This window comes from Euprymna scolopes, chromosome 40 (assembly GCF_053919585.1).
Source record: "Euprymna scolopes isolate OS-2025 chromosome 40, ASM5391958v1, whole genome shotgun sequence".
Lineage (NCBI taxonomy): Eukaryota > Metazoa > Mollusca > Cephalopoda > Sepiida > Sepiolidae > Euprymna > Euprymna scolopes.
In genome coordinates this window covers 34,136,142-34,160,732 of record NC_136521.1, presented here as the reverse complement: position 1 = coordinate 34,160,732, position 24,591 = coordinate 34,136,142, and the positions used below count along the sequence as shown (strand labels likewise).

At 36.4% G+C, this 24,591-nt stretch overlaps 1 protein-coding gene across 2 annotated transcripts in view; it reads right to left on the bottom strand.

The window, feature by feature from the left end:
* Positions 1-24,591, bottom strand: part of LOC145265480 (uncharacterized) — a 676,373-nt gene that overhangs the window by 67,355 nt on the left and 584,427 nt on the right. For both annotated transcript variants that reach the window (XM_080121353.1, XM_080121354.1), the window contains 3 exons: positions 21,680-21,718; positions 4,619-4,849; positions 2,013-2,054 (listed from right to left, as the gene is read on the bottom strand). In XM_080121353.1, the coding sequence (XP_079977479.1) occupies positions 2,013-2,054; positions 4,619-4,849; positions 21,680-21,718 (312 nt within the window). The remainder of the gene's footprint in view (positions 1-2,012; positions 2,055-4,618; positions 4,850-21,679; positions 21,719-24,591) is intronic.

Genomic DNA, 24,591 nt, shown 5'->3' with positions numbered 1-24,591 from the left:
TCTATATATATATATATATATATATATATTATGATTGCAACATCTTTCCAGATGATCGCCGTCACATTGAGTTCTCCCAATCTCGTCGTCCATAAAAACAAACCGCGCATAATATTTCAGATTGCATGAAAATTCTCTCAAGTTGATCCGAAATGGAAAAATAGTTCTTTAGAGAGAATGGAGTCCAAAATTAAGTCCAGCGTGACGATGCATATAAACATATTGGAAAGCTTTCAAAACAGCTGAAATAATGAAAATTGTTTTTTTTTTTCGGACAGTGCAGTAACCCAAAGAGAAGTCGACGTCCAGTCAAATGGGATCGAGCAATACAAAAAAAAAAAGAAAAGCAGCATGTCAACATTCCTCGTCGGCTTATTTAGAAAAAGATAATTTTCATGCAAGCTGTAATATTATGCGCGGGTTGTTTTTATATTCTTTTACATATCCAATATTTTTCACTTCTTTTCTTGGCAATTTATAACTGCAATAAATTGCGGTTTCACTTAATGCCATAACTAGCAAATTCTAGCATCGCTACAAATATAATTTGCTGATTTCTTTATGTCTTCTGATGAGAACAATAACAAGAATAGCATTCTTTGAAACTCCGCGGAATAAGGACTTTGTAAATTTTTTTTTGGAGTATTCAGTCGAACAATAAATTTTTATTGTAAAGTTCAACTTACAGTTTTAATTTTCTTTCTCTTATAATAAGCTCTACTCTTTTTAAATTATATATATATAAATACTGTCATAATGGTTTGAAGTTTACCATTTCGTATATCAGGTAAACACCACATCCCTTTGATTTCATTACTATATATATATATATATATATATATATATATATATATATATATATATATATATATATATATATATATATATATATATATATATATATATATGTATGGAACTAATTAGATACCGGAAAAGCTAATCATCTCATCCGTACATCGCGCAGTTGAAACATACAATCAAATGAACAAAAGGCGCCAAACAAATTGGACGTGCGAAGACATCACTCACCATTATTCTATTACGCTAATTGAAGAGCATTCGCAACGACGAAAATAGTCGTTGGCGGGAAAAGAACTAAAAAAAAATATACTTGGATTCCTCTAGACGTATATCTTATCCGGACGCGTTTTTATGCGTCCACCTATCTTTATCACAAACTTTGTCACCCCCGTCCGCCAATCGGTCCGTCCATCCATCACGTTTCAGTTTGAAATAGTGTTATATAACGAGGGTCGTCTTTGAATAGAAAAGGATAGAGAGGCGCCTTAAAGATCAGAGGTGACCCCAGACGAAAATTGTGAAACCACCACAATTCTGGGGATTGGTTTTCTGTTTCATTGGCTAACAAGATTTCAAGCAGGAAAATAACACTTTCATTTCGATACTTTTTGTGACTAAGAGCGGAGGACCGGCTTAAAATGTAAACAATATTAAATACAAAAAGTAACATCGTTTTTCATGCTTCAAAAATCCCTCATAATCTTTAAATCACTATCCTAGAAGCATACGTGGACTTTTAACATTATATATATTTAAAGATTTTATCTCTCAAACACTGAATTAGTAAAGAAATTGAGAACATAATTTTCGTCTCTCCAATTAAACATTTTCATATCTTGTGGTATATGTTTTATTTTGGTCTCTTGGTCTTACTGGATTCCAGGACAAGAATTTATCTAGTCTGGTGGAGTATCCAGCTTCGTGCTCTTACTTGAGGTAACATTTGGAGAAGGTGCGCCATTTCTCGTAATAGCTAATGTAAGTTAGCCATAATGAGGAGATCTTATTTGGGCTGCGAAACTATGTAATGATGAATATTTAGTCAGGGTTTATTTCTAGGGAAAGTATCCTCATGCCAGGTTATTCTGGCAAACCCCTGTACAGACCATAGACACTCGAGGATAGTGTCTAGTAGGTATTAAAGTATGCATATGCATATAAATAATGATAAGGAAATTAATTATTCTGGAATTCGCCCCAGCATTACTTACCTTGATTAGTATGATTCTCCTTCGTTTGCTTTTGTTTAACACCTGTGAAAACAAACAAAAAGAACATTGTTTAAGTATCCAATTGCATCTATGGTTAAGTAATATAAAACAAATATTGATATGTTTATAAAACGCTTATAAACATTTATGGCTACATTTAAAACATTTATGGCTACATTTAAAACATTTCTGCCTACATTTAAAACATTTCTGGCTAGATTCAAAACATTTATGGCTAGATTTAACACATTTATGGCTAGATTCAAAAAATTTATGGATAGATTTAAAAACATTTACTACTAAATTTATTAACGTTTTTGCATAGGTTTATAAGCTTCACGGATCCGCAAAATGCAATTGCGGATTACTTTGGACTTCTACGCAGTCATGGTTGATGAAACGAGAACATGCTACTTCCGCGGATTAAATAAAAGGTTTCGTTCAAAATTCCGTGCAGATTTCTGAATTCGACAGAAAGATTCCCGAGTTTGCGAAGATACATCTGAAGAAGGTTAAAGGTTATATAGACCGAAACGTTATGAAAATAACACTCAAGATGAGAACACTTGTTTGACTAATCCAGATAATACAAATAATCGATCCTTATCTAAAAAAAAAATCCAGAAACATAACTTGTTTTTGATTCCTTTTTTTTTGATTGATTTGGTTTCGACACGTATCAAAGCTAAAAATTGTCTGAGGATAAATATTCAAAAATGAATATATTTTCAAATATCATAATTAAATGCGTCTTTGCGGTTCTATAACAAGCTCTGTCTGTCTGTCCGCCAATCGTGTAATTTGAAAGAAATACGTCACAATCACGTTAACACAGATTCTTATTAGATCAAAGTTAAGCAACGTTGAGTCTGGCTAGTACTAGATAGATGACAATTTGGTAATACACGGCGCTGTATCTACCAGGATATCGAAACTTTGCATCTCATCTGGCCTTCTTGACCTGTCATGCCGCTGAATCAGGTATGTTTAGACGAGGAATTGAGGCTGGCTCTGCGCAAACTAGGTTCACTTTAAACAAACTCTCAGCGTCATGCACCATTCCTGGGATGATAAAAGTGTCTTCATAGTTCCGACAGACAAACTCAAATTTAAAAGATAATGTTTATTGCTAAATGCTAAGAGTAAATAGACGCATTGGATACGAAACAAGTAAAAGAAAAATATCTCGGCACTAGTGAATTTTAGCTAACAAAACTAATTTTGTTTCCATTTTCGGAAGAGTTATACTAAGGAAAAGAGGGAACAATCCAAAATTGAACGATTTTTCAAACAAAAATTTTATCGTAATTAAAAACAAGTTAAAAAAAAATAACAAAAACATATCTTACCGAAACATTTATTAAATTTATTTCAATTTAAAAAAAAAATAACAAAAACATATCTTACCGAAACATTTATTAAATTTATTTCAATTAAAAAAAAAAAAAATAACAAAAACATATCATACCGAAACATTTATTAAATTTATTTAAATTTAACAAAAAAAGATGTAAAACGCAACAGTCAAATAGGAATATATTTAGGTTTATTTTGTTAATATATTTTCTTTACAAAAATAAAAGTTCATATCATTTTTGGTGATTTTATTAAAACCTTAGCAACAATATTTCAAAATAAATTATATTCAAAATTTACAAATAAAATATAACATTCTATATTTCGCAATAAATATTTTTAAATAAAAAATATAGGCTCCTTCAGTCTTTGACAGACTATGGATACCCACGAAGGGGTGCCTGCGCATGAAATTTTTGTGGCAGGAGGTGCGCAATCTCCAACCATACCTCTCCTGAGTCGATACTGTTAAATACCAGTGGCGAGTGAAGTGTATGTACAGGACAACTGGAAACAAATGCCTAGAAAAGTGGAGAGCACATACAGCGCCTAGAATTCCCAAAAGGTCACCCATCTGGTACTAACCAGACTCAACGTTGCTTAACTTCGGTAATCTGACGAAAACCGGTGTGTTAACGCGATTATGCCGTAAAAAATAAAAATAATGCACAAATAAAATATAACATTCAGTTTAGAATATTATAATATGAATAGAATGTATTTTTTACATAAGTTTAAAAAAAAAATTCTTTAATAAATAAAATAATTTTTAAGAATTGTAACAGTTAAGAATATTTAGAAAAAAAAAACCATTAATTTTGGATTGTCTTCTCTTTTCGCTAATATCGTTCTTCCAAAAATTATAAAAATATCACCAGCGAGTTAAAGTACACTTTTAGCAATATATGTAACTACTTTAGTAAGGAATAATAATCATGAAACTATTTTTATACGAAACAATGGAAACAAAAATAAATTAACTACTTTTATACGAAACGATAGCTATGAAAATACTATTAAAATTTTTGTAAGAAACAATGGATACAGAAATATATGTAACTACTTTTATTCAAAACCTAGAAACAAAAATAAATGTCAATTTGTACGAACTAATGGATATGAAATAAATTTAACTTTGTACTAAGCAATGGATACAAAAAGAATTTTAATTACTTTTGTACGAAACAATGGATACAAAAGCATTTTAACTATTTTTGAACGAAATAATAGACATGAAAACAAACACTTACAAAAACTACGTGGCTTTTGTACAATTCGTCTTTGTTGGACGCATGAAGTCTTTTTCATGTAGCAGCTGTTTGAGTAGAGGACACCGTCAGAACCACACACCGAATGGCCAGGTTTCTGGTCAGGGGAAGAACTTTCCTTTTTGCAGTCAAAATAGCAAATACAAGATGGTCCTTCCGAGTCAAAATCGCACACTCCGCCATATTTGCAATTATATTCGTTACATACAATTTCTGTTGAAAGACAAAAAAAAAAAAGATAATACGTTAACATTTTGTAGAGGCAAGGACACACACACATACATACATAAACGCACGTGCACACACACGCGTGCGCACACCACACACACACACACACACACACACACACACACACACACACACACACACACACACACACACACACACACACACACACACATATATATAGAGAGAGGGGTGGAGAGAGATATTAGTGCTGGTACAATTAATCAGAATCGGGGATCAGAAAATCGGGATGTTTGGGGGCAATCAGTATCGAAATCGAAAAATTTGTGCCTATTTTTCGATGCCAAAAACGATTCCTTTAATTATTACTTTTTTTATTTTGTTTAAAGCAAAATATTACTCTGTTATTCGTAATAATAAAGTAATAAATATTTATTGATTTTAAACTACCAGTAAATCTATAATCTATAGATTATCCCCATAAGTGTGTTCTTTACGTTTTAATAAATATATACAAACTTAGCATGTGTTTGTGCGGTAATCGGGAACAATAACAACTTTATAGTTAAATATTTAGAGATTTATAAAGAATCGGAATCAGTAATTGTATCGAAATCGGGAATTTAGTATGGAATCGGTAATTGTATAGGAATCGGGAAAATATTGGAATCGTCCCATCGTTAATAGATATATAGATATATAGCGACAAAATAATCCTGCAAAATATATATGACAAAATCACAACTTGGAAAAATGACTAATTAAGTTTAATAAGGTGTTTTTTTTTTTATAGTTGGTTGAGTTATTATAACTTACTGCTGTCATACCAAAAATAGAAGCGAGGCTCTAATTCACAGCATCCAGTTCAGACAGCTAAAAAAATGATTATGAATATGTGCCTATCTGCCACAGTTTGTTTGTAAGTCCTTTCATACCTGTCATAGTCCGTTATAAGTTATCTTCTTTTGTAATAGTCAGTTATTAGTGATATCCCTTTATAAAAACACCTCACTAAAGTCACACTAGAAATAAAACCAGGCTTCATTCAACGTCCAGTTCAGACGGGTAAAAATATGACATATAAGCATGAAGTGAATACCACTTGCGTTATTTTAATTCATGTATTCATGTAGCAGTGTCTCAATATATTATATTTACTTTTTTTATGCCTCTGTAAGTCTATGCCTTTCAATTCAAGACCAAAGATCACTCAAAGATAAAGGTTACCGATATGAATAGGTTGACAGTGATAAATACAACATACTCGAATGCAAGCGCATGGAGGGAAAGAGAGCATTATATGGTAAAAGGAGGAGTGGGCCAGTTCTCATTGCTGACGGGTTTCTAAAAGAAAAGTTGAGGATTGTAGAAAAAATGGTAATATATTTGCAATGTCTAACTAAATACTGTCGAAAAGGCGACCTGGTGCATCAGGATTCAGGTCAGAATTGTGGCTGAACCGATATAATGCGGAATGTTGCCACATCTGGGCAGGAGCTGCTCGAAGTAACCTATCCTGCCTTTACAGTGTTCAAAACAGACTTCGTAATCTAGTGGACGACGCCCTTTTCTCTTCTTTGTAACCTCTTCCCCACAGAAGAGACGTTGCAAGCCTATCCCTGCTCTATTGCTATTTTCATTGCAAGTGTTCGACTGAGTTCCAATCTATGATCTCCCTTTACAAATAGAGAATAGATAATGCATGTGGATGTGTTATCGGCAGCTCCAGTAACTCTCGCTTCTCCTTTTTTGTCCTTCAGTCCCCATTTCCAATGAGTGATGATTTTTCTGACAAAGGGTGAAGAAAAAGCTGCTTTCCAGGTCGGTAGTACTTTGTGAACAGTAGCTTGAGATGTCGGAAAATTTCTGTTTCTATGTCTATCCTTGTGGTCATGTCACTAGTAAGGGTGCTGGAGGTAAACGTTTCATCTGGGCTGACATCCACCTGATAGTCAGGGACCCGAACCTTGGATTAACCACTAAGGAGGCTGTCCTATCAGCAGGCGCAAAGTACTGGGACTGCTGTATTGCTATTTGGTGAATGAATTCTGGACCATACAGTAGTTTCTGGTAGGGCCTCTCGATGCCATACTAGTGGGTAATTGTTACGACTTTACCTTATGTGCTAAAAAACATTTTTGTCTTTTTTCTCTTACTTTCCCTTTCTGTCCTGCTTCAACCAAGTCTGCCGACCTGCTCCACAAAGCCCAAAACCTCAACATGACAAATCACCCCCTCCAAAAAAACAAAACAAAAAACACGAATAAACCTAGAACCCCATCCTCCAACGTAGACCCTTACTATCAGGTTTCCTTCTCCAACATGAGGAGTCTATGTTCCAACCTTCCAGTGGTTGAAACACAATTACAGGAGACGAAACTGGACATATTATTTCTAAGTGAAACTGGCATAGGGCCAACCACTTCCCTAGACGAATTCATAATCAAAGGATACTCTAACTTAACATCTAAATCTGACCCCAAGATCGCCATGTCCATTAAAAATGGCTTTCCATGTGATAGGGATATCTCCAGTGAAGACCCTAATTTACCTTATATGTGCTTCTGGGTCGCACTAGCTTACACCACTGCATTTATATTTGCCCTCTATCGCCCCTACAACAGTGGGGTTACTATATTTAAAAGCATAACTGAGAAAATTGACCACACCCTGTCTGCTCATCCTTCGTCTAATATTCACATTTGCGGTGACTTCAATGTCCATAACGTGGAATGGCTGACCCACTCAAATAAGACCGATGACGAGAGGAGGTTCTGTCATGATTTTTCCACTGCCTATGATCTCACTCGGTCAGTAAGCAAGCCTTCTAGACCCTTTCCTCACAACTTCCCCTGAGCTATGTTCATGTTCCGTTCTATCTCCTCTGGGATCCTCCGACTACTCCGTTGTAGCAGTTAAGATAAAAATGAAATGTAATAAGTCTCCAGACGTACCTCTCCACCATACTGTATATCAATACTCTATGGCTGACTGGGATAGCTTCCGTACATTCATATCTGATCTACCTCTCCATTCCATGTTTAAAAAGGATGTGTCCTCTATAGTATCAGACCTGACCGAATAGTTAATTGTACGCATAGACCGATTCATACCATCCAAAAAATTCCAACAAAAACCTAACAGCCAGCCATGGTTCTCTCCAGAATGTGCTGCTGCCATCGCGCACAGAAATCACTTTTTCCAAAGCTACTATCGTAATAGATGTACTGAGACTGTAAAAGAGTAATAAAAAATGCAAGAGAGCTATAAGTTCATTAATTCCAAAGTAGCTGAGCAGTGGCTTGGTACCCACCAGTTTTGGCAAATAGCGAACAGGATCCTGAACAGAAGCGTGTGCTCTATCCCAACCATCATCAATGGACCTGAGGTCATCTCGTCAGCATCAGACAAGGCCAGACTATTTGCCAAGAACTTTGCAGCTGATTCTACCCTATGCGACGAAGGCCATCAACTCCCAGTATTTCCTACTATAACAGACAACACGCTATGAAACATACAAATATCTGTGTATGAGGTCGCCAAGCTAATCAAGAACCTTGATTCCAGTAAAGCAACTGGCCCTGACGGCATTCTAGTTATAGTGCTGAAAAAGCTCTAACCAGAACTTGCCCCTATACTTACAAAACTGTTTAAGTGTTGCCTTAAGGAAAAGTGCTTTCCAACACCCTGGAAAACCTCATCAGTATGCCCTGTATTTAAGAATTCAGGTGAAAAGTCATCTCCCTCTCAGTACAGACCAATAAGTTTCCTGTGTTTCATGAGTAAGTTGTTGGAATCCATATTAAATAAAGAAGTAGTCAACCACCTCAGCAGAAACAACCTTCTTAGTAACATGCAATATGGTTTCCGCTCCGCAAGATCTACAGCAGGTGTGCTAACGGTTATATCTCATAGGATTAGTGAATCTTTTGGCAAAGGCTTCCTTTCCAGGGCAATTGCTCTTGACATATCGAAGGCCTTTGATAAGGTATGGCATAAGGGCATACTTCACAAAATGTCCAGCTACGGTATCACTGGAAATGTTTTCTCATTCATTAAATCATTTCTCTCCAATAGGCTCATAAGAGTAGTGGTTGATGGGCAGAAATTAGAGGCCCACAGTATTAATGCTGGAGTCCCTCAGGGGTCCATCCTGGACCCAACTCTCTTCCTGATCTACATCAATGATCTCCCAAAACACATAATTAAATCATTCGTTGACATCTATGCTGATGACACGACCATCTATGGCAACACATCAAAGGCCGTAAATGACAAAGTTCTCTCTAATTCTCTCTCTTCTGATCTCGAGCGCGTAGTACAGTGGGGGAAAAGGTGGCTGGTCACTTTTAATGCATCCAAAACCAAGCTTCTATCTTTACATCATCAATGCTCTGATCCCCATCTGGCATCAATTGAAATGGATGGCTTTCGTTTGGGGAGGCTCCATGTTTTGACAAGCTTCTGGATTTGACCTTTACTCCTGATCTGAAATGGAACACGTACACCAGGTCTGTTGCCAAGGACGCTGGGAAAATGGTGGGATCCTTCTACCGCTCCAGAAGATATCTCACTAGTGATGCAATTCTCTATCTGTATAAAAGCCAAGTACGTCCAAGGATGGAGTACTGCTGCCACATCAGGGCAGGAGCTGCTAAAAACAGCCTATCCTGCCTTGACAGAGTACAAATAGACTTCGTAGCTTAGTGGTGGATGTCCTTTTCTCTTCCCTGCAGCCTCTCTCCCACAGAAGAGACGTTGCGAGCCTGTCTTTGTTTTATCGTTATTTGCATGGCAAATGCTCGTCTGAGCTCCAATCTCTCGCCCCACTCGCCAATCTTTCATGAGAAACACCCGTCTGGCTGAAACTACTGTCAATAATTTTCCCCACTCTTTATCTGTGCCTAAATCCAAACGTAGATTCCATGAGCAGAGTTTCTTTCTGAGAAGTGCACAACTGTAGAACTCTTTTCCGTTTTCCTGTTTCCCACCTGACTACAACTTGGATGTCTTCAAGTCCAACATAAACAAATTCCTGACAAATCACCCCCTTAAGTAAGACACTCTATCAAATCTCCAATACTAATGATTACTACAATACTATCTCATTGATTACTGTACACGCAATAACCCTTATCCCTGAGTGGCCTCCGGGCCTTGATAAGTGGTGACCTCCATGTTAAAAAACAAAAAAAAATAAATAAAACACTCGTCTTGCCAAAATTGCTATTACTCACTATCATTGCTTAAACTTAAACATGGATCCCATGAACATTATAACATTCTAGAACTGGTTGCTTGTGGAACTCTGTTCTGCTGGTCTGTTTTTCAGCTGACTATAATACCGTTATCTTCAAGTCCAACGTAAACAAGTTCTTGTTGAGCCGTCCTCGTGAATGATCTAATTATACCAAATTGTTTTTACGAACGATTATTACGCAACTGTCCCAATGACTACAGTACACACATTAACCCTTACCCTCGAGTGGCCTCGATATGTGCCGACGCCTTTGTAAAAAAAAAACAAAAAAAAAAAACAAAAAAAAAAAACGAAACAACCAATAATCACAATGTAACACTACAGACAACTATTGACGCATCTAAAATGGATTTTGTAACGAAGAGGATTGATCTCCACATACCAAAGCAACAAATGACCCCCGATCAGCAATTCTTCTCTATTCAAAAAAAAAAAAAAGTCATCGCCCAATGAGTTTGATGATTTAAAGACAAAATAGAAAGAAGCAGGAATTACGATGTTGCCATGACTCTCGTTTCCCACCTAAAAGAAACTGGAGACTGATGCTTAAACTGGGGCTTTTTGGATTAAGTATGAAATCGATCGACAACCAGCGTTAAGCGCGAGAGATTGAAATAATTACTTAAAAATATATATTGCGAAGGCATATATTTTCTGCGCTTCTGATTGTCTGAAAGAATATGTTGATTTTTTTTACAAAATATTCCCAAGACTCTGTTCCTTATTGAACAAAATTGTACAAAATTATTAAAAACATATCCATATAAAAAGGTGTCCGTCTTTCAGTGATTAAACCAACTCGACCCTCATATTTTTACCAATAAATGATTTTACTGTTACATATTAGGGACCGTACGTCGGTGGCGATTAAGTGTAATAGTGCGAATTTTGACAAGGGTCACACTGAGTGCATGATAACCTACATCTATAAAACAGAATAATTCCCACGGTTGAATGAAAGCTAAATGACGCAAAGTTGAGGCAGGGCGAGGGTGATGGTGATAGACTAAGCAAGAGTCAAACGATGACGAATCACGTCACTTTTTCCGAACTTAGAGAAAATTAAAAATTTACAATCAGTCTCTCCGTGGAATCTGTGTGAAAGAGACACCGCAAATAATGTAGGAAAATTTAAATCTAAGGTGAATGTATTTTGATTTATGTCCGTGTGAGTCACTCATTTTGTTAAGTTAGAAAGTTAAATTTAGAAGTAAATAACTATTAAGATGGTATTAGTCTCTCTTGACTGAGTAATTTTCTTCAAATAGAACCATCTTTGAAAACTCTCAGCGAAAGTCTCCTTGCGTATTACTTTATTTATGAAAAAGAAGATTATTGTATAGCAACTACAGATGACCAGAAGTGGCAGTGCGGCACAATGATAAAGAGCCTTTTCTGAGGGAGCTCTTAAGCTTCCCACATGTAAAAGCCTTCTATCCGTATTTTCTTGTTCTCGGAAGGAGACACATACAATCAAATCGGTGGTGTTTTCGTCTCGAAATGTCAGCGCGCATCCAACCTCAAGACTGACAAATGATTCTAAAATCTCAGCACAATCAGGGTACACTGGTGAAACGGTCAAATCAAATTAGCTGACATGCAGAATCTGTTGATGTAATAACAAGTATAACGGGGATGTGGCGCAGTGGGTAGAGGCGTTGTCTGAAGATAGCGGTTTCAATCCTACCCAAAGTAGGCTAGAGGATTAGTTAGTCAAAACGTGATGAGACAACAACTATGGAAGGCAGTAGTTACTGGGGGTACAGTTACAAGACTCAGTATTCTTATATCGTTGTGGTTAATCACCTGAAGAAGACCAGATATTGTTCGTTTATTTCATACCGCGTTCAATTCCAGAACAACGGTCATGTCAGTACTGACGCTGCTGACAGAGAACGCGAAGAAAAGACCCACCAGCATCTGCTGTAGCCGACGACATAATAACACCTTAATGTAAAGGGGATGTGCTTATCCTTTTATTGTGTTAAATACCCGGGAGCTGGTTACCATGTTCAAGACGTAACAACAGTTCCAGAAATATGCACACGACACGGAAAAACAATGAAACTTTTCCCAGCAAACTTCAATATTGAAACTGTCAAAAGTTAATGCCGGTTCTAGAATTTGTTCATCTAACAACACTAGAGAGCTATGATACAGCGAAACAACCCGTCTGTGGATAACTATGTACGATCTCACACGTAAATACGTAATAATATTTTCACCTGATATGCATTGATTTAAAAGATTACAAATATATGTATGGAGGCCCCGAGAGTACTTTGGTCCTGGATATGACCTTAAACTTTATCCGATGGTAAGGTCCCAGCTTGCGGATTTTAGGGAGTGTGGAGCTGCCCTTTAATTGCCATTGCTCCCAGGTCCACTCTGACTCGGAGTAGTAGTACCTGTTAGGGTCCCAACTATGGGTTAAATAGAAACCGACTTGAAAAAAAATATATTCTATTAAACATTTTTCTTCAAAATAACTGGATTCGCCATTAAATCTCCTGAAAAGGGTTGATATGCCATAAAACAAAACCAACCAACCAATCAACCAGCCAACCAACCGACAGCACTAATAAATTATGAAACAGCAGCGTTAGAAAAGCACGTATAAACATCAGCACGTATGCATAAATGTAACGTTACGTGACGATACACTTCACTTTAGCAAGTTATAAAAATAAAACTGAAAAGAAATACATAAAAATCCAAGTCGGCATTTTTTTTTCTCTTAACACACATTGCTTATTACCATTGTTCTTTCTGCCCATCTCGACACCAGCTTAAAGAGCCTCTCGCTGTCACATGTCCATCTAACCTGGTAGGCATTTTTCGTTCTTACGACCGCACGCAGGTAAAAGCCGGCCGATTCTCGCCTTCCTTTTACACGTCTATCTCCTTCAGCGCCGATTTTGTTTCTTCCCTACCACGTAGTGTCCCTTTTTCCTTTTTCTTTTCGCGCCAGCTCGCGCACACTTTCTAATTTGCATATGCGTTCAAACGCTGCTCCTGTTGCTAACACAATCGCTTCGGCTGTTGCTGATATTTTCATACGCGCTCATATGCGCTTTCTTACATTTATTTTATTATTTAAAATGTTGCATCACGAAAATAATATAAATGAAACATCAAAATCGCAGATCATCAAAACAAGTGGAGGCTCCATGGGGATAATCATTTAACTATGCAATTTTATCATAAAACTATTACCTATAGTAAAACTGTCCAAAGTTAATACCGATTCTAGAATTTGTTCACCTAACAACACTAGAGAGCTGTGATACAGCGGAACAACCCATCTGTGGATGACTATGTACTGTTCCACACGTAAGTACGCCAGTTTTCGCTTGATATGTTGATTTAAAAAATTACTAATCTATGTATGGAGGCCCCTAGAGCACTAATAAAACAAAATTTCCAAAACTTCATCTTTCTTAGATATTAAAATATGATCTCAAATGACGTGATAAACAAGCAAACATCCTGACAAGCAAACACAGAGTTTTAATATAATATACATTTTTTCACTCTCTATTGGTATATATGTGTCTCTCTCTCCCTCCTCGTCTGTATTTCTTCTCTTATTTCCACTATGCAATCATCTCATTGTATGTCATGTCTTAAAAATAAAACAATTTTAAATTTTCAAAACAAAAACTGTAAATAACTTTCTTCAAATGCAAAACTTTGAAATTCTATAAAAAGAAAAGTTTTAAAATTAAATAAGGAACAGATTTTATATAGGTTCCATTAACAAGTATTCAGTATACAACAATAAAAATGGACATAAAAATTCAAAACATCGAAAAACAAGAGAAATTTAAGAGACTTACAATTATGTCCCCGTAAAGAGAAAACGTCTATTAGTAGAAGTAGAAAACTTATTATTTGTCTTGACGCTTTCGCGCGAGGGCAATTTTCATTCATATTTAAAAAATATTTTTCTTACGGTATTAATTATTAATATGCAGAATTGAAATCAATTTCTGTAAATAAACATATTTTAATGAAAATAATCAGTTTTCAGATATACCTATATTTTCGCCGGGATCTTCAGATTAAGTAACACCGTTTACTTCCGACGAATTTCAGTACCAGAAGTCGCTTGGATCGGTAAATATGCAAGATCGCCAATTCTTCTTCATCATGGCTGATGATATTTCGCGTAACCTTGATTTTTGGCCCGTGTTGCTGCTGTTAAATCATCTTTTTCTTTTTGTTGGATGTAATGCCCGGGAGAGTAAACTCCTAGAACTGAATATACGCTACAAGGCCTCCCTGGGAACAAGGTATTACACAGGATCTGTATAGTGCTGTCAGCATGTTCTAAACTGTGAGCTCGTCTTTTTTAATGAGATAGTTACTCGAGGATTGCTTCCCATAACTTATCAAATGCTATACATTAGTGCCAGCCGAAAGAAAAGGAAACGATAACAGACAAGATATTAGCATTTTTGAACACGTCACCATTGTTTTGTTCCGCTAGACGTCTAGCAGGAAATGTTTCGAAATGTACATCTAAGGGGTTGTCTTTCTCTTTATTCATGAGATCGCGTTTTCAGCGCCAAGATCTTGCACACGCGATAGCAGCTGGCGAATCTCGCGGGTCTTGCTGTATTCACGTTTGCAAACGTGATTTGCATTTCCCTGTTCGTTCGTGCCTGCTGTCTTGTTTTGTAGTGTTTTTTGACTTTAGTTGGAAGTTGCTAGATACAATGTCTCGCGTGATGTCATCTCCGGGTTGAAACTATTGAAGAGGAACAAAACATACAAGGAAAAGTAGTAATATATATATATATATATATATATATATATATATATATATATATATATATATATATATATATATATATATATGTGTGTGTGTGTGTGTGTGTGTGTGTGTGTGTGTGTATGTGTGTGTGAGAGAGAGATGGGGAAACAGAGAATACAAAAGCAGATTCCAACAATCATATTTTTTGGTGTTGAGACGATTAATCGGAAGCAGGAATCGAAAAATCCAAAACTTTTTGGGGTATCGGAATCGGATAAATTTGTGCCTATTTTCCGAAGCAAAAACCGATTCTTTTCATTGTCTTTTTATTTGATTTTGTTTAAAGCAAACATCTTCGTAATAATAAAATAATAAATATTTATTGATAAAAGAAATCTATACTTCACTCCCACACAAGTGTGTTTTTTTGAGAAATTATCTGCACATTTAACATTTATTTTATGCGGCACAATAGAAAGCGCCCCTTTTGAGGGAGCTGGGGGACTTCTACATTAATGAACCTTGTACCTAACTTGGTCTGCACTTGTGTGGAGGTGAGGATACATTTTTTAAAGGTTAAAACTGTCGGCACATGAAGATTGGCAGTTGTTTATGAACCCAGTGCGCAATAATGTTGACATTATAATTTGAAAAACAAAATATGGGCGATGAAATCTCTCTCTCTCTCTCGCTCTGTCTGTCTCTCTCCTTCACTCCCTTTTTCTCTCTTTCTTCATTGAAAGAGAGAATTAAATATAATTCTATTGTTTTAAACAGTTGAAGCTTGCATTCTGGAGTCAGCGGACGCAACATAGCATGCGTCTGGTTTCAACTGGTGTTTATAAAAATATGCTCCTCATTGTTAAATGTTAAATAAATTATATTTTTATAACAATGCATTTGTTCGCTATTTTTGTACAAGCGTTCGATTTCAGCCTGCGATTCCTCCTATTAATGCAACAGAAAGCTGCCTGTAACGGCGCAATGAAGATACAAGAAGCGACCAATACCAGCCAGTTATAGCCGACGACATATCGACCCGTTTTGTTGATGTTTCTATGTGCCTATCATTGGATATCGTTTATTCTCCCGGAGAGCTGGTGGCGTTCCCAGGACGTTCCTCAACGAAGTAACTCTCCCCGGGAAAGCGATAGTGTCATATTTACAGTAATCGGGAAAAATAACACTTTTATAGTTAAATAGTAAGAAATCCATAAAGAATTAGAATCGGAATCAGTAATTGTATCGGAATCGGTAAAAATATTGAAATCGTTTCGTATCTTTATTTCCCAGTAAAAAGATGCATTTTAGTGGCCGTTTAAATGATAAACGAAGAAACGGCCGTAAAAGCGCGTCTTTTTACGGGAAAATAAAAATGCAGTTGTTGGAATCTGCTTTTCTTCCGTTTATCTATAAATGCCCTTAAACTCTGAAACATTCACTACAAAAATAAATACACATACATATATATTTAATACTAGCCAATACCTTATTAAATGCATAAAAATACTGTAAATAAAACCATTAGAAGACACAGACTGTGTTTTCTTAAGTACAAAACAACCGCATACTAATGTTTTTCCACAATGGCCAACACATGCACAAAATCACAACCAATTAAAAATTTTTTTTCAATAGCATTCAAACTAATCCTACCATAACGTGAACCTTTGATCTTTCTCCTATTGATGCAGTCGGACAACCAACTAATTTGGCAGCAATGCTCACCCACTCACACAAACACACACAAAAAAACACTACAACATGTAACAGATCACGATATCTTTTATACACATACATAATCACAACATACCTCTTTCCCTTACCTAACACTAACATCTAACTCCAAGCCCCGCATCTGACATATGATGTACCATTTCCAACTTCATTTACTACATATATTGTTTTATTAGTAACAACGGAGGATATATTGGTGAAAAACAAAAAAAGGAGAGAAGTTGAATGGCTAAGGTCTCTATGTAGAAGGATTTATCCGAACAACCAGACATGAAGGTACTTTACCCTACAAGTCTTGATTTCATGAACGAAGATCCTGTGAAGGGGGCTGTCCACATTGATTGCAGGCACGCTTGTCGCTGACGAGCCCGATGTAGGACAATCAGGTTTGGCCGCAGCGGCTGCAGTCAAAAGTCACATAAGGTACGGCTGCTGAGGCTTCCCAAATCTTCCTCCTGCAGTGTTTTTCCTGAAGATTCTCTGTGCGGGGGACCTCAAAGGAGGTGACAGCCTGGTGGACAGTGCATCGCCAGGTGTCACGGTCAGCAGCGAGAGTAGACCACTGGTGGTGGCCAATGTGGCAGGCAAGAGGACGTCTTCAGAGAGTCTTTATATCGTGTCTTCGGTGCCCCTCTGTCACGGTGGCCAGTGGAGAGTTCGCCACATAGGGCTATCTTAGGCAGGTGATGATCCTCTATTCTGGAGACGTGCTCGGTCCAGCGTAGTTGCGACTTTAGCAACATGGACTCGATGCTGGTGATCTCCGCCTGCTCGATGATCTCAACATTGGTGACATAGTCACTCCAGTGGAGGTGTGGGATAGTGCGGAGATAGCGCCGGTGGAAACCCTCGAGGAGTCGTAGTTGGTGACGGTAGGTTGTCCACAACTCAGAGCCATACAGGAGGACGAAGAGTACTACAGCATGAACCTAACTAAATGCTCCAACTCACATAGTATTAGAGGCACAAATAAGATCTCCTTGGTATCGCTAGCCAACACTGGTATTTACAAGGAATGGTGCACCTTCTCCAAGTGATGTTACCTAAAGTAACAGCACCAAGCTGGATACTCAACCAGACTAAATGAATTCTTGTCCTGAAATCTGGTAAGACCAAGAGACCACAAGAAAGATATACTACAACATATTTAAATGGTCAATTGGGGAGAAGAAAATTGATCTCAATTTCTTTACTAACTCAGTTTTGGAGAGGTAAGAACTTTAATGGAACATTCGAATATTTATGTATTTCAAGCGTTATCCCCAGGAAAGTAGGCCCCATTGATTTCTAAGAACTTCGACTACAGTAAAATGCAACAAAAGGGAGACAAGAATGTCGTTCAAATCCCATTTTAGCAAAAACATAAAACATCCCACTTGACAAAAAAGCCTTTCCCATTATCAAAAGAACATTTCAACTTACCTGCTCATACACTAGACAACATTAAATGCATTCTGATAGACTCTAGTTTAACAAATTCACAAACAAAAAGAGAGTGAACCGATTCTTCTATTTGACACGCACAACACAGCTCTAAATATACGCCTTTGTTTTCTCAACCTATATAAATATTTCCACAAACACCAACAATATATCTATAAATATAAAAGCGAAAATGTATGTATGTTTGTATGTGTGTTCGCTTTTTCTGTGTGTCTACAAAAGGCTTTTTTCAGAGAAGCGGTCGGTCGGTTCACAACTTTTTAAAACTTTTTATATCACATATAAATCGTAATATCTCACAGTTAACAACGAAGCTCGCCTGTCTATTTAATTTGCTCGATTTCGGGAAGATAAATATTCAACATTTGTCGCTCGCCACATGTGGGTTAGTCTTTTTCCTATAACATCTTGGTGGGGGGGGGAGCGTTCAACAGTACATGAAATACTATCCCGCAGTCAAACTTGACCTCATTAACTCATTAAAACGGGCAACTGCCAAATCCAAGTAATTAAATAAATTCAAACGTGTTTCCGTTAGCATCTCACGGTGGAGCAATGGTTAACGTCGCACGATTTTTTTTCACACTTTAATTTACAACTTTGCCTCAACGGTTCGGGTTCGATCCTTATACTTACTTCCCCCCCCACATCTCCAAACACCCGGGCAATGCCGGGTACCCCTCGCTAGTATTAAATAAGATTACATGTTACTCCATAATTATAAATTACCTACACGTATACAACGTGACAAATTAGCATACTCACCTAAAACACTGTATTTATATTCAACATAACTTGCTATATTTTTTAAAAATATTTTTTACATATATTATATATTCAATTTTTTACATATATTATATATTCAATTTTTTACACATATTCAATTTATGGCACCCAGTCCTTTGTATATCTTTCTTTATTTATCTATTTATATTTTTTCATATATGTACTGATCTATTCTTATATGATTTCATTATTTGACCCCTTAAAAACTATTTTAACCATGAAAGAACAGACCCCTAGCGCCGCTCTGCGACTTTTAGTTTAAGAGGAGATAGACTTTGAAAATATGGAGACAGACAGACAGATAGATAGACAGACAGACAGACATAGTGAGTTTTATAAATTATATAAGAAATTCGTATTTTACTTTGAAAGTTTTTATATATTATGCATTTACTTAACAGATATTACTTTTAAATATATCATAATATATACAAGTTTTAATTGTTCTTTGCAAGTATAAACTCGAATGACATCAATATTATTCTAGGTACTTGCAGTCAATTTCTTAGTGTATTTAAATTATAACACATGAAATTTAATTTTTTATTTAACTTACTAGCGGGGTGGGGCGCCCGGCTTTGCCCGGCTTTGCCCGGGCGTAAAATACGCTTAACTATGATATTTTAATTTGTCCAGAGTTCGTATATACTATTATAGAGTTGTGATTCCCAAATTAAAAAAAATATATGTAGGTGCCATCAACTAGAAATAGTAGCATTTAAAGCCGGTGGCGTTACCACTGCACCAACGTGACACGCATACAAACCGATTAAAAATTAAAAATAAACTAAGATGTTTAACGATTTTTTCAATTTGACCCATTTTAAACCCATTAAAAACAATTTTAACTGGATAAAGACCCATCAGAAAACGGCCCGTAAAAAATGAAATCATTTGAGGCCCCTAGCGCCGTTCTGCGACTTTTAGTTTCGGAGGAGATAGAGTTTGAAATACGAAGACAGACAGGCAGACAGACATATAGCCGTTTATATATTAAATTATATTGGTTTATCTATATGTTTGCTATCTATTATTTAAATTATTATTACTGATAACATGGTAAGGGTTGTATCTTGAATTTCCTTTAAATATTACTATATAAATTCTGCATTCGTCGCCTGCGATTCCCACTTTATTAATAGTGTTTGTCTCATGTGTAGGCACGCTTTAAGTACTCAATTCCTATTTGAAAAAAGTTCTTACTAAGGTCGTCTATCGTTTTTATGATGTAATAATTATCTGTGTTGCAAATGAAGCACTGGATTGAGGCTTGGTAGTATGATGACCTTCTATCTATGTTCACCTGTAACATTGTTATTTTTTTAGAACGTGAATCGAAACGCTGTCTTGTAGAGACAGTCCTGTGCGTTATTTACTACCAACTGGAGTGTTAGTGTAAATCTCTCTAGGACTCACAGGTCGGCCGGCTTGCTTCTGAAGGGGTAGTAGGAGAACGAAGATTCGCGTACTTGTAGAGTGTACCTTTCAATTCGACTCACTTCTTTTCCTTTTTTTTCTCTTTTCTCCTTCTCCCCTTCTTTCCGATCTTTATGGCTATACACACATTCCATTCTATGACGTCAAGGCTAAAAATGTTCACTTGGCATGTGAGTTGTAATTTAATGACATCAGACTACATTACACTGCTAAAGCTTTCTTGTTTCTTGTTTTCGCTCTAAAAGAACTTTCGTGTGCACAAAACGTAATATATATATATATATATATATATATATATATATACACACATATATATATATACAAATATATATACATATATACATATATATACATACATATATACATATACATAAAAACACACATATACATGCATATACACACATATATACACACATATATATACACACACAGATATATAATAAAACACACACATACACACACATATATATACACACACATATAGACATATGCATACACACATAGAGCTTTGTCTATTAATTCTGTTTTAGATTCTTTCCATCTTCCGAATAACCATGTACACTTCTGGCAGAGATTGGCTGATGTAATCGCCATATTTGTTTTAAGCCCGAGTACTTTCCAATCCTTATGAATCTTTTAATTTATGAAGCCGATGTAACTACAGAGCATATACAAATAAATGACAAAGGTTTATACAGCAAATTTCAATATGTTGTCCACCTTACTGTCTCTCTCTCTCTCTCTCTCTCTCTCTCTCTATATATATATATATATATATATATATATATACATATATATATGTATATGTATATATATATATATATATATATATATATATATATGTGTGTGTGTGTATTGTGTGTGTGTGTGTGTGTGTATTTCTTTTCGGTAGGAAGATATTCAAAAATTGAAAATAATTGAATTTCAACAAGGGTCGTTGATAGTGCTCTATCAAATTATATTTTTCTAATTTTTTTTTTAAATGTAAATACAGTCATATCTGTCCTTTTTATGTAAATACAGTTATATCTTGCTACGATGTGCAGACCGTTTCAATCATATTAGATATCATTCGGCAAAGAAAACTTATTAATTTTTCTTGCCTGATGATATCTAATGCGATTGAAACGGTCTGCATATCGTAGCAAGATATGACTGTATTTACATAAAAAAACGTATAATGTTATATGTATGCATATTAATAGTAGTAAGTTTTAATTTATTCATATCTACTTATCTTTACTTTCTACCCCATATCTAGTCAGTTCCTTCTTATGTTTTACTTATCGGGCAATCTCATGTTTTTAAATGCATGTGAAAGGTGATAACGTGCTCATGAGCACGAAAGGCCTTAGTGATTTTTTACATAGATAATTAGAATGATATTTACATTGAACGCAACATTCTTGTAACACGATTTAAATATTAAACTTACCTCGGAAGCCAGAACCGGAACCGGAAGACTCTTCTTCATCTGGAAATAAAAAAAATATATACTTACTAGCAGGATCTGTGGAAATTCCACGGAACGAGTAAAATATTAAGTAACGAACATTTTTTGATAAAGTTAATATTTTTCTGGATACCGCAAAAATTAGTTTTTGGACAAAAACCACAACAACACTCAGCAAATATGAGTTCATTAACATTTCAATAAAAATAGTGTCCACTGTATTTTAAATATAAAACTGACCCAAATGAGATAAATTAATAAGTACTAATAAATACTCAGAAAGTCATATTGTGCTACATAGTTCAATAATAAAATCACATTGTAAGAAACAATCTTAAATTTACTTTTTTATTTCGATACCTTTTAACATAAAATATTCTTTTCTGTCCTGTTTCTTTCGTATGTTTCCTTTTTTACGTAACGTTTCGCTTATTTCTTTCTTCGGCGAAGAACTGTTGCACGTCGAAATTCCATTAGAGTTCCTTTCTGACGCAATTACAACAATGATCATATTTTATAATGATATTCGAAAATGAAGCTACATCAGAGGGAAGTCACTCTCATATTCTTATCTAAGGCTGCTAGACTGGCTTTTTTTTCAATCTGAATTTCAGTAATTTGACTTTTTTTGAAGCAGTTTGGTCCCCCAAAATTGTATTTGGTAGAGCGAGCGAGCGAGCGAGATAGAGAGAGAGAGAGAGAGAGAGAGAGAGAGAGAGAGAGAGAAAGAGAGAGAGAGAAGTACATTATGAGAGAGAGAGAGAGAGAGAGAGAGAGAGAGAAAGAGGAAGAGAAAGACAGGTAGACATGTATTGGCATCCTAAGAGAGAATAGGCGTAATAGATAATGAGAGGGAGAGGACGACTGAACAGAGAGAGAGAGAGAGAGAGAGAGAGAGAGAGAGAGAGAGAGAGAGAGAGAGAGAGAGAGAGAGAAATGGGCGAAATAGTGACAGGAGTGAGAGGTAGGCACTTTTAGTTTCATCTCAATTCCGTTATCAAGGTGCCCGGAGGATCTGTCCTGTTGAGCCGCGGAGACAAACTGTCAACATTTTATCTGACAAATCAGAAAAACAAATCCGCGCAAGCGTCCACCATTAATCTGGTCATTGTTTGGCACGTCCAACATGGTTGCTTCGATTGTCTGGCGAATAAAATATCAGTCGCCAAACAAAGGACCCACTGACCCATTTTATATAACAGTAGTTACATAAATATTTTATACTTTTTAAGTGAAGGCATACACCCTATCACGTATCCCAAAAGAAAAAGAACTGCACAAAGAGAAATAATTATTGGCTAGCACAATTGTTGCATATTGCTGTTACATATTGCTGTTGCGCTTAAAAATACTTCCATTGGTACAGTAATATTATGGGGTTTACGTTCGCGCCGGTTATGCATAGAATGCACACCCGGCGCGAACGTAGACCCCATAATATTATTGTACCATATTTGTTCATAATAAACCATACCTTCTAATAAATCTCATCTGTCTGTTTAAATGTATGTATATATGTATGTATGTATGTCTGCCTAAAACTTTCGACAGAGGCGACAGATTTTCACGAGATTGGTATCGCTTTGAAGCTCGACCCTTCGGAGGACAAATACCGAAAAAATTGGCTAAAAATATTAATTCCTTTACATTCAACAGAGCATTGTTCTACAATAAGGGTTATCTTTTTTCTTTTCGAAGGTTATCCCCTCTTTTCGATTGACTTATCTTAATTTAAACCTTCGCCACTCCCGGTTTGGTGATGGACGTAACGACAAAGACGTCGCGTTTTTTTGCTTTTACGTTCTTTTCCTCCTCCGGATTCGAGCCTGCCTACCTACTACAACTTTTTTTTAATATAGCTCAACACACACCTCCAAACACCCGAACAACGCCGGACACCTAGGCTAGTACATTCTAACTACTTTATTGAATGTAGTCAAATATATCCGGTTCTAGAGGATCGATCCCCAAAACTTTTGTAATAGTTCGTGACATATCCAAGGCAATGCAAACACCTTAGCAAACGAACTCCAGTCTGTAGTGGAATGAGGCCGTAAGTAGATGGTCACATTTAATTCTGCGAAGACTAAACTACTCTCGTTTAACAATTATAAAAAGCATTCTCAAACAGCGATGGGCATGAAAAATAGCACCCTACCTGAGAGCTCATTGTTCAAACTCCTCGGCTTAAAGTTCATAGGCAATATGAATTGGAACAAATACATTTCTTTTTATTCCATTTTCACCCCAAACAAGGCACAGTGCCAGTTTGATGTAGGGGGCTAATATCGGGGAAATAAGTTGCAACGATATTATGTAGGGAGTTGAGCAGCAACATGTCTGTTCACATTACACTTGAACAGTTGGGAAAACAGAGACCCGGAAGGGAGTTCCAGAGTCTAGTAATTCTGGGGAAGAAACTATTAGAGTAGAAGGCTCTCTTACATCAGGATCTCTACTGTGTAGGGGTGGGATTTTGTGGCTTGAGGGTATTTACGTTGTGGGGGGACTAGGGCCTCTGTTCGTCAGAGCATCCACCAGTAAAATACTTGTAGAACAGGCAGAGGGATACAGCATTTTGTTGATGAGACAGAGGTTGAAGCTTAGATGACAGTTCAGGACCTATCAGGTTGGCGACTCCCTTTTGAACTCTGTCCAGGAGTGAGATACTAATAGCAAATGCACCAGCCCAAATGTGAACAATACTCCATACATGGGCGAATGGTGTCCTTTTAGAGGTACAGAATAATTTCAGGCATAAGTAACTTTTTAGCACGGTAGAGAGAGAGAGAGAGAGAGAGAGAGAGAGAGAGAGAGAGAGAGAGAGAGAGAGAGAGCTTACTTTCCTCGCAGCGTTCCTGGCAATGCTCTCAATGTATCTGATCCAGTTCATG